The sequence below is a fragment of the Mytilus galloprovincialis genome, chromosome 14, assembly GCF_965363235.1.
Source record: "Mytilus galloprovincialis chromosome 14, xbMytGall1.hap1.1, whole genome shotgun sequence".
Lineage (NCBI taxonomy): Eukaryota > Metazoa > Mollusca > Bivalvia > Mytilida > Mytilidae > Mytilus > Mytilus galloprovincialis.
Genome location: NC_134851.1, coordinates 4,765,872 through 4,784,500, shown reverse-complemented (window position 1 = coordinate 4,784,500; position 18,629 = coordinate 4,765,872). Strand labels below are relative to the sequence as shown.

Genomic DNA, 18,629 nt, shown 5'->3' with positions numbered 1-18,629 from the left:
TGAAAAGTTGTGCCATATAAGGCTAGGCAATCTTTGATTAGGGTGGGAAAACCTTACGGTTTCGAATAATTCATCATTTTATGTACAGTTAATAACAGAAAATTGACTACAATATTAGATGTCAACACTAAAGTGCACGTTATTGGAACTGGTAAGACCCTCAGGGATGAAACACAAATAGTACAGTGTAACCTGTGAAATCGTCACACTGGGGGTCCAGAAAAAATGTTGGATTCAGCAGGTGTCAGAATACTAAGTTTTTTACTGCAAGGATAGGCATATTCAGGCAGTGACCATTAATATGTGTCGGTTAAAGCAGGATGCTGGAATACTCAGGTGTTGGATTAGACAGGTTACACTGTAGTATGTTTAGAAACATTTATTGAGGCATTTCAAACATACATATTTTCCCACAGTTACATGTGTTAGTTCTTCAACCACATAACAAATGTGCACCTTTGTACATATCAGTCTATTAACCTAGTGCACAATGTCATATCATGTCTCATAATCATTTAATGACTAACTTACATGTAATTTATGACACAAAAATCAGATGAAAAATTATGTTGACTTTTAAATGTTTCTTTTATGAGATTGATTAACAGGTAAAAATTTGAGGTAAATTATTAACAGAATTTTTTAAAGCTTTTTGCCTTCGAATTCTATGAAATTAAAAAAAAAAAAATCTAAAATTCAAAGAACTCTTCAATGCTTATTACTTTTCAGGTATTGACCACATATTCATTGTACGTTTTTTTGAAGGCACTTTTATTGCCATCACCCATACAATCAAATTTTACTTTGCATACATAACCACACAATTCCAACTTCTTGACCTGTCCCCGACCATACAAAAAAATAATTCATGTCCTATCTTACACCCAACCCGCTTTACCATATATTTTTTCTGATAGCCCAAACAAATTTTTTTTAACTTTTCACTTAATAAGTTCTCAAGAATAAATCTATATCTTGACCCTACATATCTTGTTTTTATATAAGAATGGGGCATAACAAGTTTTTTAAATCAGATGGTTCTTTTCATAAATGTCACTACACTTAAATAAGTTAATTTCAGGTGAAACAGTGCAGCTTTCTCAATTAGAAAGTTATATAAATATATTTTAATTGATATAATTATATCTCATAATCTCTGTATGAAGTTTATTAGGTCATTATGTTTGTTATGAACATTTAACTTGTCATAAGTCAAAAATAACAAATGCGAAAAAATATTTTATGGTCTTTTAGGTCATATAGGTGATTATTAAATTACCTGTAATAAATTTTCAACTTCTGTGACGTAAAATAAAGTTTCTAAACACCTCTTCTTCTGTAAGGCTTGATCCTGAAAAACATTTAAAATCATAAGTTCATGAAGCTTTACCCAATACAAAGTTTGTGCTCATAACGCCTCTTCTTGTTTTTTGATTTGTTGATTTCTGAGTCAGGGTAAGATAATCTTAATACAAAGTTTTATGACCATAAGACAAAGCATTGGTTTTGTGTGTTATTTGTGTGTTGTTTGGTTACTGCCTCATTGAGATATACTAAAAAATCTTCTTTCTTTCACTTTACATGAAAAGATATCTGAACTTTTTTAAAAAGATAAATGAATCTTTTTTTCCTAATGTGGAATGAATCTTTTTTTCCTACTGTGGAAGTGATTGATCATGACAAAAATTGTTATACAGGAAACAAAGGAATTCCAACATCATTTTACAAAATCTTTGGAGATGAAGCTGCTGTTTATACAAACAAATACAGAAGCTGCTGATCATACAAACAAACATAAAATCTTTGGAGGTGAAGCTGCTGATCATACAAACAAATATAAAATCTTTGGAGGTGAAGCTGCTGATCATACAAACAAATACAAAATCTTTGGAGGTAAAGCTGCTGATCATAAAGACAAATACAAAACCATTGGAGGTGAAGCTGCTGATCAAACAAAAGTAAAAATATTGCTCAAAGTTTACCTCAAGCACTGAGTATTCTCCAACAACCTTTTGTCCTTCTGGAGTTTGACCCTACAAAATAAATTGTAATGATTAAGTTTTCTAATATGCTTACATTGTTAACACCAGCAGAATTAGGTAAAGCAAAAATATATGAGAGTTGATGGTTTTCTCTTAACTTTTGTTTTTACCCTTGAGTAAATTACTAAAAATTCTGTGAAATTTTGTCACCATTCATTAACTTACTTTTTAATAAAAATATATAATCAGTATTGTGAGGCCTATAACATTAAGTATTAAGGAAAACCATAAACACACACATTTCATTGTTGCCTTATCAAATCTGTGACTACCAGTACCCATAATTATAACTACAGTATCATAAGTTTACATTTTTTTAATAATTTTGTTGGCTATAAATGTGGCATCAGAATGCTGAGATGATTATTGAAAAGTAGCTCATAGAGGGGATATATGATTGCCATCAAAAATAAAATCTTCTGGTCTTTTTACAATTAACATGAATTTATGGTATAAAATCCTCTAAATGTTTTATTCATTTTTCACAAATTCATGACCACCTTCCAAAATATCTGGCTTCATTCCTGATGAAGATATCTTTGAATCAGCATTCATGGGAGTTAAGTCCCCAATTTTAATACCTATGCATTAATTGGTATATATACTTAAATGCACTGTTTTTAAACAGTATATAAAATTCACATAGATATAACTTTCATTTAAACATATAAATATATCAATTTGAATGTATTTATTGATACTTAGAACAATTGTTGACTATTTATGACCAATATTGGGGAAATATTTATATATTTAGATAAGCTACGCACTTATATGTTCCACAAATCAATATACTATATGTATATATCATATTAAATTAGGTCGAATGTGTCAAATTTTCAATGGTCATGGATATATCTTTAAGTTTATGTTTGTATTAACACAAATCTACACACTCATAAACTGACGCCTTGAAAACTAAAACCTTTAGATAAACCTTTAAATAAGACTTTTACGATATAGACAACTTATTTGTATTGGAGAAATATTGGAATGCTTTTCATAGATAGTTGTGAAAGAGTTATAAACAGCTACCAGACGATTAATACAGTCAGCTCAGAAAAGTATCGTCAAAACTGACTTTTTAACCTTAATCAATGCAATAAAAATCATTTAAAAGCTGTTTGCTTAAATAGAATCCAATAAAATCTGCATTTAAAACAGCTAATTTTTTATAGACAAGGTAGATCCTTGAACCTTATATGAAATTAAATCTATCTTTTTATTTTAAAATTGATCTTTCGGGCATAGATATAAGAAGATGTGGTATGAGTTCCAATGAGACAACTCTCTATGGTTGAGTTTGTAAGATTTTGTAATCTGGTAATACTATGATCCTAAATGGTAATAAAAATAAAATATTTACCCCTTGTAATCTTAACTATGAGTGAAAAAAGTTTATGTAATGGTTACTTTATATATATTATGTCATTGCTGCTGTTATGTAATCGTTATGTAATCGCTACCATGTTGTCTAAAACAACTATCAAAGTCAGGGAAATTATTATTTTAAACTTGGTATTTCTAATTTATAATAACAAGGTAGAATGTGGGCTGAGATGTTAAATAATACTTTTTCTCATCAAATAATTAGCAATTAAGGAATGCTATAAACTAGTTAAAAAGACCCATCCTTACTTGTTATCCACCAATCATAAAAAAGACTAGTGACCGCTATAAGTCATTTTTTTTCATTTAACTTTTTTAAAGTTGAATGGCTGCTTCATGGCCATATATCCGACATCTCCTTTACTTAATTCACTTTATTCATTGGCCATGATAAGTTTCCGGGTGGGTTAATCATTATTTTGAACATTCCTGGGGAGCTAATTATAAAAGTATTATTTTCAAGATTTGGTTTAAACTTATGAAAGGAAGTATTTTAAGTTTTAAACCCTTGTGCACTTAACAAATCTTTTAACATTCAGGTCCAAAAATCATATTTTACAATCAAAAGTCTCTAAAAGAAAAAAAATACCATTGACTTCATGGTACAAAGTGGAAAAGATTAGCTCAGACCTAGTAGGCTTGTAGACAGTATATTTTGCACTGGGTCCAAAAATTTTAGCAAAAATGTACATAGTGCTTGGTTCACATTCTATTTCATTACCTTTAATAACTTACTATTTGGTAATGAGGTGACAGTCAAATTGTGAAATACATTCTTAATATTGTTGCAGCACTTGCAGGTTGTGCCATTAAATCAAAAATGTTAATCTTTTTTTTTCATGTACATTTTTTACACTACAGTAAGTATCCAAGCAAGACAGAAGTCCATATAATCCCGTAATGTTTGTTTACATTTTGTTAGATAATATAGGTCAAGTATCAAAAGTGAACATAAATCTTCAGATATTTTTCATTAAAACTTATTTAAATTCCAAAACCTTGTTATTCAAAAAGACCCCTACGTGCTTGTTCTCCATAAATACGAAAATCTTATTCATGATCATTATTTCATAAAAAGACGATTTAAATGTGCTTATATTTTTAAATAAAGTCAGAAGATTTTATCTCAGCATGATATTTGTTATGGGATTTTATACAGTATATATCTTATGTACCAGTACAACAATGTACAAGTAGATAGGTAGAAAATTAATTCATTGCCAAAAGCTATGTGGAGATATTTGTCGTCAGATTGTAACATTTCATTTTATGAAAATATCGTAAAAAACATCATATACATGTATTTATTGCATTATTTTGAAATTCACAAAGGCAAATCCAGCATTTTAAATATTTTAAGCCATATGTATGCACAGCCAGTCTCCACCTAGCTAGTCTTATGCCCCAAATTAAAAAAAAAGTATTTGGACTTAAAGTATTTGCAAAACTTTTTTTGGACACACAAGAAAAAAATATTGGTGTTTGGACTAGTCGTCAGAAAAGATTTTGTCACACACAACAGAGCTTCTACCTAGATTCAAATAATTTTTGTATTCTAAGATCATCTATGTCTTTAAAGTTTTCAATATATCAATATCTATTGCATAAAATATGAGCAATACAATTAAGAGGCTTTCTAGGTCATATCTAACAGGCTTTTTCAATGAATTATTTTCTTCTAAGTCAAAATTTCTTCTTTAATTCATTTTTAAAAGTAACAAATATATGTACATACACGTTATATACTACCTTTCAAGCAAAAAAATAAAAGGTCAAAATTCAACAAATACTATTATCGAGATGAAATACATTAACTGAATAAATTTCACACTCGAGTATTCAAATTATATAAAAATTTTACGGATAAGTTGCTGAACTCAATGCTGTCGAGAGTACATAATTTTCAATATCTTGTTCACATCTTTTAATATTAAATATCAGATTTCAAAGTAGACTTAAGAATCCAAACAGATTAGCGCTGACAACCTTTCATACATTTTATTTAGATGATCTATGTCGTACATAAAGAATAATTTGTTATATATAAGATATTATATCTCTTCACAAATAAGATTTTGGCCGTAGTTCAAAATTAATTTATTCTACTACATGACCTTTTCGTTAATTTACGCTGGCCAAAAATTTTCAATGCCTTTATGTTTACTATAACATGATAAAAACTTTTTTTTTTTTAGAAATGGCTTCTTGAAGAAATAAAACAGTGGTTATTACTAAAGTAACTTTAATAACCACTGTTTTATTTATATAAAAATGTATACACTGTGTATCAGGGCATATGAAATTCATAAAGTGGAAGGTACTGTTAATGGCACTAACATCAAACATGATGACTTCTAATCATTATAATACTGTAAATTCAGAAATTATTGCGATGTTTTAATTATTGTGAAAAATGCGACAGGGTTATAATCGCAATAATTTAAAATCGCATTTAAATTTTTTTAAATGAATTAAACAGGATTTTTTTCAAAATCGCAAAATTTAAAACAAAATGAATGCCATGAAAGTAAAGCAAGAGTATGTAATAAACATGTTTAAGGAACAACTGGTCATTCCCTATAAAGATCTATAAAGTGAATCTGTTTTCATACCTTAGTTTTGGTATTATTACATGTATTATATGTTCATAAATATTTTGTTATATTAGGCAAAATATTGCTAAATTGACAACAACACTGACATCAAATGCATCTTATCAGCAAAACATTTTGACCAATAAAAGATGCAGTTAACTTAAGGGTTGTTGTCAGTTTGGCAGTATTTATTTTTTCTCATCTGACAACCATCTTGTATATCCACTTTAGTGTATTCTATCAGCACAAAACATAGGAATCTTTGTTTCAGCAGCTCTTTATTTATATAAACAAAACATCGTACTTATAACTTGCATGACTTGGTGGCCTACCTTTAAATGTTTGACCTCATTAACTTTCCGTTTTAAAGCCTTGACTTGTGTGTTGCATTCTCTTGTTTCGTCCAACTTTTGTTGTACTGCTAAGTAATTTGATGCAAAGGGCACTTCTAAGATTTTTTTCTAAAAGAAAACAAAACAATATAAGTGTCATAAAAGTTTTCTACTGCAAATCATATATCATTTCTGTATTTATTTCTATACAAAAATACTAAAAAAAAATTGTCTTTTCCACTTTCCAATTTTCTAGGGACAAAATTTAATGAGATTTAAAAAAAAAAATCCTTTGCTACTAGCATGACTAGTGGCTTCCATGTGGGTTATATTTATTATCATTTTTAATTTGAATTCTTTTGTAACAAGGTTCTGCATTTTTAACACAACTCCTGTAAGCTAAAGTATATGTACAATGCTTAATAGACATATTGCAACCACTTCATTTGAATTTTGTTGGATTATAGTTGTCTCATTGGCAATCATACCACATCTCCTTATTTTCATATTCATCTGTATTTGATATTCTGCAGCGTTTTAATTAATGATGCCATACCATTTAATCACTTTTGCAATATATGGCATGCCATATTTTTAGACATAAAAATTGATGTGATTAAATGTGGTAATTTCCTGCATTGGCTAACAAATTACAATAATTACAAAGTATTAATATCTCTTATATTACAATTCTCCTTATTGATTCTCAGTGTTTGCCTATGAGCTCAACCTCTATCAAGGTTATATACATGTAGACATTGCACATCCAACAACAGTTACACATCAAATCATAAATATATAAAAAAGAAGATGTGGTATGATTGTCAATGAGACAACTATCCACAAAAGACCAAAATGACACAGACATTAACAACTATAGGTCACCGTATGGCCTTCAACAATGAGCAAAGCCCATACCACATAGTCAGCTATAATAGGCCTTGATAAGACAATGTAAAACAATTCAAACGAGACCAGGTGCTCCGCAGGGCGCAGCTTTATACGACCGCAGAGGTCGAACCCTGAACAGTTGGGGCAAGTATGGACAAAACATTCAAGCGTGATACAGCTCTGAATTTGGATTGTGATCAAATTTTTGACATTACATGGTTTTTTTTTACACAAAACAAATGTCAAGATTTTACAAATCAATTAAAGATTTCTTCTTCAAACTTTTTAAATCTAAAATTAAATAGTTGACACAGCATAGGTTTCTGACACAGAATGAATGTGGTCTAATGAACTTAAAAGTTTTTTTTTTGCCTTTGAGCAATTCACTATGCTGTTGAATATTAATCCTCTCAAAAAAATGTTTGAAGAAATTTTCTTTTTATTTATGAAATCTGAAATGAGAAAAATTTAACCCCCCCCCTTTTTTTCACATCCCCGTTTCCCTTTTTCCAAAACTGATATCAATTCAAATTTCTAATGGAGTTTGCAACAATAACTACTCTTTTAAATACATCATAAAATATTAAAATGTAAAATAAAGTGCTTGTTATCACTGAATGGTAAAGATTGGTTGGTAGTAAAAGTGAATATACATTGTTTATTGTATAAAACAATAAAAAAAACTTCATCAGCAACATTTTATATTGGCAAATTTCCAATGAAGTTATTTACATAAAGTTATTGGCAAATAAAAATAGAAAATGACATCATAGTCATGTCTGGCAAATGTCCAACATACATTATCTAAAAACATTTTAGATAAGATAAGGAAAAAAAGCTTCATCAGCAACATTTTATATTGGCAAATTTCCAATGAAGTTATTTACATAAAGTTATTGGCAAATAAAAATAGAAAATGACATCATAGTCATGTCTGGCAAATTTCCAACATATATTATCAACTACTATTCTATACAAAGAAAGATAACTCCAATTGAAAATTAATTGCTATTGCACAATATTGTGCAATTAGATATTTCTTGCTATTGTGCAATACTGTGCAATTGAAAATTTCTTGCTATTGCACAATACTTGATATGGAATCCTGATTTGGACCAACTTGAAAACTGGGCCCATAATCAAAAATCAAAGTACATATTTAGATAAAAATCAAAGTACATATTTAGATAAAGCATATCAAATAAGCCCAAGAATTTAATTTTTGTTAAAATCAAACTTAGTTTAATTTTGGACCCTTTGGACCTTAATGTAGACCAATTTGAAAACTGGACCAAAAATTAAGAATCTACATACACAGTTAGATTTGGAATATCAAAGAACCCATTTATTCAATTTTTGATGAAATCAAACAAAGTTTAATTTTGGACCCCCATTTGGACCAACTTGAAAACTAGGCCAATAATTAAAAATCTAAGTACATTTTTAAATTCAGCATATCAAAGAACCCCAAGGATTCAATTTTTGTTAAAATCAAACTAAGTTTAATTTTGGACCCTTTGGACCTTAATGTAGACCAATTTGAAAACGGGACCAAAAATTAAGAATCTACATACATAGTTAGATTTGGCATATCAAAGAACCCCAATTATTTAATTTTTGATGAAATCACACAAAGTTCAATTTTGGACCCTTTGGGCCCCTTATTCCTAAACTGTTAGGACCAAAACTCCCAAAATCAAACCCAACCTTCCTTTTATGGTCATAAACCTTGTGTTTAAATTTCATAGATTTCTATTTACTTATACTAAAGTTATGGTGCAAAAACAAAAAATAATGCTTATTTGGGCCCCTTTTTGGCCCCTAATTCATAAACTATTGTGACCTCAACTCCAAAAATCAATCCCAACCTTCCTTTTGTGGTCATAAACCTTGTGTTAAAATTTCATTGATTTCTATTTACTTATACTAAAGTTATTGTGCGAAAACCAAGAATAATGCTTATTTGGGCCCTTTTTTGGCCCTTAATTCCTAAACTGTTGGAACCAAAACTCCCAAAATCAATCCCAACCTTCCTTTTGTGGTTATAAACCTTGTGTCAAAATTTCATAGATTTCTATTCACTTAAACTAAAGTTATAGTGCGAAAACCAAGAAAATGCTTATTTGGGCCCTTTTTGGCCCCTAATTCCTAAAATGTTGGGACCAAAACTCCCAAAATCAATCCCAACCTTCCTTTTGTGGTCATAAACCTTGTGTTAAAATTTCATTGATTTCTATTCACTTTTACTAAAGTTAGAGTGCGAAAACTAAAAGTATTCGGACGACGACGACGACGACGACGCAGACGACGACGCCAACGTGATAGCAATATACGACCAAAAAATTAAAATTTTTGCGGTCGTATAAAAACTAATACATGTATAAACAAAAAACACCAAATACCAGTTCAAATGTTCAAATGTTCAAAGAAAGGCAAAAGAATCCGATGGACATGATGAAAGGAATACAAAGGGGTCTCATAGGGGATGGTGGGAGGGAAATTTGGTCTGATCCTGTATTCAGCCGAATGTTTTGTCAGAAAGCTGTATCCCCTTTATAAGTGTAATAAAAGCACTGTGTAATTTTACAAGTCCAGTCCGACTTCATTTACCATTTTCATACAAATAATTTGACTTTCATGGGTCATGCTTATCCAGTATCATACTTAGACCCCCCTTACAAAGTATCAGAAAGTTTGGAGAAAATTCAACACTGTTGAAATAAGCCTTTTGCATAGAAAAATTTAGCAAGTAATACATGTAATGGACTAAAGGTACACATAAATATGCAAATAAAATGTGTCCCAATTCAATATTTGTCTCTTTTAAGTGTCTAGAGTTTGTTGTCCCATTTAACCCTTGAAAACATCCATCAACCTGAACAAGTTATCATAGTATTAAGAGGATTTGACTCCTTTCTCTATCCTGTTACTGTCCTATAGGAATGTGTATTATATAGTTCATCATTCTCACATTTTAATGGTAAATCAATTCTATGATTTTATTTGAACCAACTGTTACACATGATAGTTAAATTTGTCTCCTTGGATCCGAATCTCATTTGATCAATTTTCATAAGTTCATAAGTTTTTTGAAAGACGCAAACTTAAACAATGTGTACAATATAATGTCTCAGTGATTGCAACTTCAAAATTAATGGTCAAATAACACCCAGCAAGCACTCAATTTTACAATAAATAAATTACTCTTTTTGGTCTCCATGTCCATGGAACAGCTTCTCATACATGTATGTGTAAATCAAAATCTAAACTCTGAGCATTCTCACTAAAACTAATGGAATAATCATTAGGAGTACTAGACTCCATAAAATAGTCATTTTTATTTTAAATGAATATGCTATATGCAGATCGTGGTTGCCTCGGCCGTAACCTTTTGTTGGAAAATTTTGTTGATTTATGATATACATGACATAGGGAATCACTAAAACAAGACTGCAGGCAGACCCCTCTTAAAGCAAGAGGTCCTCCTTGTAAAAAGTTCTGGAGTCCCCGCTGATGTGACTCCAACATTGTCCAAAAATGGTAGTTTATTAAATGGTAAGGGATGATTTAATTAAAATTCTACATTTATTTTAACTTAAATTATAAATGCATACATGTATTGAAAGCCAGCAAATTAGCATATTTTCTTTTTTCCAGCACTTACAACAAATTCTTTATGTACATGTAGTCTGTGTTGGTAAAATATCCATAAAAATAAACTATTTTTCGGGCTGGAATTAAGATATTTGAAGCAAAGCCTACATTGGTTGGGTACCTAAAGTAAATGACACTGGTGGATCCAGAATTTTTATAAAGAGGGGCTCTAGTCATGCTTCTGTGATTTCCTATATATATATATACAATCAACCATTTCTGACAAAAAGGGGGAGGGGGGCTGGGACCTGCTGAATCTGCCTATGAAAGAAGCTTCTAAATTGTCCACCATAACCACAATGCAAATAGTTTTACGATCATTCTGTTTTATAACACTTAATTTTGACCAGGACTACTAGTCCAAAAAATTATGACGTCTTCGAAGGCTATTTTAAATTTATGCTTTGACGCTTCAAAGAAAAAAAACATAATAGCCTTTCAAGATCGTCATAATTATTTGCACTAGACTACGACATGAGTATGTCTCCACAGGAGTTAGAAATCCTATCAATAAGGGGGTAAAAATATTCCAAGTCGACTATCACAGTAGAGCCTCTCTCGAAGAGAGAAGCGACAGGAATGCGACGCATTTTCCTACTTTTTTGAAAAAGGACGTTTTGGGTCGGAATAAACGATATCTGTCAATTACAAAACATATTTTAACTTCAATTTACCATTTAAACTTCTTTGCAGGTCACTAATTATTCACTTACAGCTTATTTTGTCGTCCAAACAGGACTTCAGATTTTCTGCAACTCCATGACTCGCTTCTCTCTTCGAGAGAAGCTCTACTGTGATAGTCGACTTTGGTATATTTTTACCCCCTTATTGATAGGATTTCAAACTCCTGTGATGTCTCAGAGGAGCATGTCCCAGTGACTGAGCCCAATGAGTAGCCAAGAGATGCTGGAGTTCCACTATCGGGAGCATGAATGTCTTATGTGGGCTTAAGTGGTGACATTACTTAAGTGTGAGCTACCCTGGAAGGCCTAAGTGTTTATGTAGTCTCAGCTCAGAATGGCTTCTTGTTTGAGGGCTTCTTGTTTGAGGGCTGCCTTGTTTAGCATGTTAAGAACGATGTGTTTCCCCCTCAAAAGTACAAAGTGTATAAACGTAGAAACGTACCGGACCGGACCAGTTTAGAACAAATTTACTCACTGCAGCAAGTTATATTATTGACAATTTGTAATAAATACACGATACCTTTTTATTGGAAAACTATTCAATTTCAATGACAATAAAACAAAAATCCACTATTGATTCTGTCTGAATCATGACTATTGTTGGTCATAAATGCTTTTGAAATCGTTGTTGTCCAAAGAAACGTAAAGAAATTATGTCAAAAAAATTCTAAAAGTACTAATTATAATAAAGGGAGGAACATTTGTTTTTGTTAATGGCTCTTAGGGACAAATAAAATATTGGGCCTGGGCTGTAGGATTAGAATTCCATGTTATTTCAATGTCATTAAACTTTCTGCATTGCTCGTTTATTTCAATTGGAAAATTTTCACATGGAATTCAAATTGCAACCAAGTTTATTTGTATAGTACTAAGCCTGATATATTTGTCTTAAAAATATAAGAGCCTATCATACATTTTATTCCAAATTTATTTAAATAACGTACTTTTATTCTAGATTCGAAAGTAAGTTTTGTAATGTTTTAAAAAATTATTCTGGATGCAAATTCACGTAATTTATCACAGAATTAACATTTAATTTCATAAAGTCTGTACTATTGAAATATGGTATATATTCTGTGGTCATATAAATCATAAAATGGGAAACCCTCACATAGACAGGTACAGGTACAGGTAAAATATTTTTATTCACCGCAGGATGTATCATGTAAACAAAGTCAATCACTCCTATGTTGATTTAATTCATTTTGAAGTCATCCAGACATAAAAAGACAAAATATAGCTGCAATATGTGCAGATGATCTGTCGAATTTCTCGGTATGTTTACTTCACACCTGTAATTGGACACATTAAAGGGAACTCCTACCTGAATTAGATATTGTTCTATTTATAGTTACCGGTATTTAAATTTCGTGATATGATTAGAACTTCGACACCTGGATTGGAAAAAGTTGTAAAAAGAGAATATTGGGCTTTACTTTTACAATTAACATACCTGGGCCCCTCGTATGAGGTCCAAACATTGGTCTGTTCCACCTAGGTCTTTCCTAGACCCCATTTTCACCTGAAAAATTGAAAGTATAGTCCAGTCATCTTTGAATGTGTCATTAATTCAAGCATGCGCAGATATATGACTAATCTGCTTCCGTATCAATATTTACCTGTGACAGGTGAAAAAAAAAAGAATTAGCTCCTCATTTCTGGAATTTCAAAGTTTCTAATTCTGAAAAAAATGTGTCATACGAAAATAGAGAGGACGACGATTTCAATTCAATTCATGGTATATCATTTCAAGTAAACTTGTAATCAATAATTTGTCTATATCAAATAATAAAATATACTATCTTGCATGTTATTCAATCCATCTTGTATGGGAAAGGATTTGTATAGGCACTGTCTTTTGTCCAATCTCTTTGTTTAAATGTACATTTGATATTTGAACAATAAAATATTTTGAATTGAAAAAAAAATAAAAAAATAATAATAAAATGTTTTTTTTTTTCTTCTTCTGAAATAATTCATGTTCTCTAATAAATAGAAATAAACTTTAAATGATAATTTCTTAAAATCCAATAATTTAATTCATTTATTAGTTCCCAGTATTTATTTTTTTATTCAAATCAAACAATGACTATGTAATACAGTATGAAATACAAAAGTCCATGAATGAACTTCTGATAAAAACTAACGACCTGGTTTATTATTTACTAGTTCTGACTGGAATTAAATGTATGTGACTTATATGAAATGAAGAAATATATCATGGTACCTCTTTTACAATAACATATGTCTAAACTTTTAATATTTCATTTCAATGTATAAAAAATGTTTTTTTTCTTCCATACATCACGATACATATTGTATTTGTTAACATATTTTTTAAGCTGGAAATATACTTGCGCCCAATAGGATATCTTTTCAATTGGAAAATACAGCGTCTAAGATTACAAAATTATAGATAAGTTATAGGATAGATAAACAATTTACTAATGTAGATAAAGAAATATAAAATTCATATTTCACTATTTACCAACACCGAAGGCCATCAAATAAACTTTTGAACTTTCGCAAATTAGCATAAATTTCATTTTCTTTAGTGAATACGATCAGTGCAAAGTATTTTTAAAATGAATAACTTGTTTAATATAAAATGTTTGTTTCATTTAAGCAAGGATTTGTACATTTGTATAGTACTATACAAATCCTTAATTTAAGGAATAAATATCACTTTTTAAGAAATTAAAAAAAAGTGTGGTATCACTGAGTTAAGTTTTAAGCGAAACACGACAGTGCATTAGTCTATACGGTTAGTGGCCATTGCGCAGCGTGGTGTCACGATGAAAAGGGAAAACGAGAATATAATGTGGTGCAACCTAGGACTAATGTTAGTGCAACCGTCCGGTTCAAGTCGACGTTGTGTTCTAACTATAATTCGACCTTCACATTGAAAACACAAAGCTAAATACCTGGCAAAGCATGCCGCGACACCCAATTATGAAGACGAATCGAGGCAAAATATAATCGGAATTATTGAGAGAGAACATATCTTCCATTTGTTAATATTTCTGAAATAAAAAGATTTAAACTTTTCCTAGGAGATTTTCAAAAGAATAAAGCTTTTAAAAAAACTGCTAATAAAACAATACCTGCCGACATGAAATTGGCTTACCTCGACTGACCTTAAATATCTAAATTTCCTGTTTTGGAATACCTATTTTACACATGTAATGCCAGCTCTTAATACTTGTATAAGGTCGATTTTAGTTTCCGCTTTATAATTTATTATTCACGGTAAGTGTACACCCGACGTGTTATTCAAATTTGACACCATTACTACCTCTGTTGTGTTTCCTGGGTAGAGGGCTGTTTATGACAATTGATTATGAAATATTGCTTAATAATTATAGTTTCTTTATGTGAAAATTGACCCTCAAACATGACAGTTTGATTTTTCTGGATAAAATGATTAAGTTGCAGATTTTATTTCACTCTTTGATCAGAATGCATGGAATATTAGTTTTGAAAAACATTTACAAATTATCGGAAAAACGATATTACATCAAGTTTATAACAAAACTGTCCACAAAAATCTTTTAAAGGTCTGGAAAATATCTATAAAATATATAAATGTTTTATCTGTACATGTTTTTTTATTTCTGATGTTGAAAAAAATCGTAGAATTTTCTGTAAATTTTCAAAATTGCATCATATGTAGGAAACTTATCAGCCATCTTGAGATACAAGTAGGGTTTTTGTTTGGTTGGTTATTTATCTATTCATCCTTTAGTGTTTCTCTACAAATTTGACATGATCAATTATTCATATGTGCCAAAAAAAGCACCAAAAAAAAAAAAACAACAAATATTTTCCTTTTTGAAATACTTGAAAATTCCAAAGAGCATTAGGAGCAAAGAATAACAATGGGCGTTAAAAGTTTAACTTCAGACCAAATTTCATAACAATCCGATTTAAAATCTCGGTGTGTAAACCAAACGAGGTATGACTAAACACCACAAAGGTGTAATAGTGGGTGGAAAGATCAATTTGATCGAAATTATATTTGCATTTTATAGGGATTTTACAACACATAAACTTGACGGTAGTTTTTGATAGGAGCGTACAACACGTACTTTATATCTTTTTTTTGGTAGCCATGTTATTTTTTTTTTGGGGGGGGGGGGGGGGGGGATAATAACAGTTTACAAGTTTGGTACTTTTCAGGATTGACCTTCCTCGGAACGTTCGAAACAAAAATTAAAATTGAGCCCATGACTAACAGACAAATTGATGTAGGCGCGGATAGAGGGCGGGTCATAATTAAAACCCTAAACCATCCTTTTTGCACAATAACGATAAAAATTCCACTCACTACACTCGGCGAATAAATTATATACATCCAAAACTAAAAGATCGATCACTTATATGGTTTCATGGCTACAATATCATAGCACACCAAAGTCAAACCATAGATATAATAGCCATGAACCATATATAAAAAGCCATAGCTATTATATATATACCGGTCAAACCAAAGACTCAACATGCGATATGTTTGCCTGGTCGACGGTGCTTAAACTTTTCAAGTGGTATACAGATGGCAAGTCCCTCTGTAAAACCCATCATGTTTGTGGAGTCCACTTGGAACACCCACAAAGAAAGCTTCCAGGGTAATTTTCGTAGATTTCTTCGTGATTCTAAACAAAACAGAGACTAAAGAAAGAAGAGAGTCCATCCTTGAGGTCCAAATCCAAAGGACACCCATCTTCGACCAATTTACCACCGACCTCGGCGAGCAACTCTTAAACTTTTTCACGTAACAGCTCTGATACTGTTTGATATTTCAAAATGCCACACAAGAAAAACTATTTACAGTAAAAATTGATGTATCATACTTCAATAGTTTACATATTATTTGACAACTTAAGATTTATATAAAAGGCATTTTCAAAGTAAATAATCTTTAATTTAACTTGTTTATTAACCGTTTAAATAACGTTAACATACATTCTTTTTTTTTTTTTTTTTTTTATTTTTAAAATTCCTTTATTTCCATCAGTTGCTTGTTACATTGTCTTCAACAAGTCCAAGCACCTTGTGAAGAATACATATAAATTTCAATTCTATTATATATTAATAAATAAAACATCAATCTAATAAATGTTTCTTAACATTAACTAAAAAATTATCTTCTTTTAACTTCTTTGAATAATACATTCGTTTTGTAAATTCTCTAATGAATAGACAAAAAACATCAAGTCTTTTCATTTTCTGATCAGATCCATAGTAGGATTTATAAATTGAAAACCCAATAATAGTTATAAGAAAGTTAAAGCCAAAGTAATATTTATCAGATATTTTATAGCCAAAAACAATATCTTTCAATGTGACATCTTTTTCTATATTTACTTTTTGCAATAAATTATGAATTTTTCTCCAAAAATCGTGCAAAAAAGAACATGACATAAAGTAATGTTGATAATCTTCTTCAGTAAAGCATTTATTACATAAATCATTGTTTGTTACCTTCCATCTAAATAATAACTTTTTGGTTGGTAAAATGCTTTGTAAAAGTTTCCATCGATACATCTTTAATTTATTTTCTTCTAAATAGTAAAAAATAAAGTTGTACAATGGTTTCAAATGAAATTCTGTCTGTAATGGTAATACATTTAACCATACATTTATACCAATAGGTTTCACAATTTTTTTCTTTACTAATCTGTTATATAATAACTTATTTGTCAAAAAAGAAATGTCAATATATTTACCATTTATTGACAAACATTGTCTTTTTACATTGACTATACTTCTTGTTGAATTCTCTGATCTAAGACATTGTAGCCAATCTTTTGGAATTGCTTTTTTTAGGGATGTTAACTCAGCTATCCAGTTGGATTTATTTTCAATTTTTTGCAAAATTACATCTTGTGAAATTTCGCCAACTTCATTTAAAATATCATTTATATAAATTAAATTACCTTTTATCCAATTTTTGAAAAAAAGACATTTGTTATTAAATTTAATGTATTTATTCCCCCAAATAATTTGTTTTCTGATTTCGTAAAAGGTTTTTGGTATATCTGTCTGTCCTCCTCCTAATTTCATCCAGCTTTTTAACACATTTTTATAAAATATTGGAATATTAGGTAGATATTGATCAACTTTATTATAATCCATATTCAAATAAACTGCTAGGCAATTTTTTCCTGAGCATTGTAAATAATTTAAAGGTATAAGTTGCCATCTGGCCATATCTGTATGTAAGATTCTACCTATCCATGATGCTTTTAGTGATTCAAAGTGACTTTCAATGTCAATCATATTTAAACCCCCGATTTCATAACTACCTATCATCGTATTTCTTTTAACTTTATCTGGTTTGTCATTCCAGATAAATTTGAAACATTTTCTTTCTATTTCTTTTTTATATTTTTCTGGACATACGCATGAGCTAGCTAAAAAGGTAAAGAGTGGAATAATTAATGATTTAATTATTAAGATTTTACCTAAAATAGTCAGATTTCTCTTTTTCCAAAGAATAAATAGTTTATCCATTTTATCTATTTTAGTTTCAAAATTTAATTTCTCACATTCTTCATTATTATGTCCAAAATAAATCCCTAAAGCTTTTACAGGTTTATCTGTCCAGTTAATATTTGCTATTTTGTCTTTACTATTTTTGAGTTTTCCTATCCATATCCCTTCTGTTTTATTTTTATTTATAATTAATCCGGAATAAGATCCGAAGATTTCAATTTCATTCAATGCTAGTTCGATATCATTTTTATCATTAAAAAATAAAGTTGTGTCATCAGCTAATTGGCTTATTTTAATACAATGTGTTTTTCTATCAAATTTTATCTGAAATCCTTTTATATCTTCGTTATTTCGAAGTCTTAGTGCCAATATTTCAACGGATATGACAAAAAGTAAAGCAGATAAAGGACACCCCTGTCTAATCCCTCTTGAATTCTTAAACATTTCTGAAATCCACCCATTATTAATTATACATGTTTGAATATCAGTATACAAAGTTTTAACCCAATTTTTGAATGATTCATTGAATCCAAAGTGATCTAAAGTGTC

The 18,629-nt window shown here is 30.1% G+C and overlaps 1 protein-coding gene across 13 annotated transcripts in view; it reads right to left on the bottom strand.

The window, feature by feature from the left end:
• Window positions 1–18,629, bottom strand: part of LOC143058823 (microtubule-actin cross-linking factor 1, isoforms 6/7-like) — a 127,762-nt gene that overhangs the window by 93,312 nt on the left and 15,821 nt on the right. For all 13 annotated transcript variants that reach the window (XM_076232287.1, XM_076232291.1, XM_076232278.1 and 10 more), the window contains exons 2-5: window positions 13,039–13,107; window positions 6,358–6,486; window positions 1,983–2,033; window positions 1,280–1,351 (exon numbers count right to left, since the gene is read on the bottom strand). In XM_076232287.1, the coding sequence (XP_076088402.1) occupies window positions 1,280–1,351; window positions 1,983–2,033; window positions 6,358–6,486; window positions 13,039–13,101 (315 nt within the window). In that variant the 5' untranslated portion in view covers window positions 13,102–13,107. The remainder of the gene's footprint in view (window positions 1–1,279; window positions 1,352–1,982; window positions 2,034–6,357; window positions 6,487–13,038; window positions 13,108–18,629) is intronic.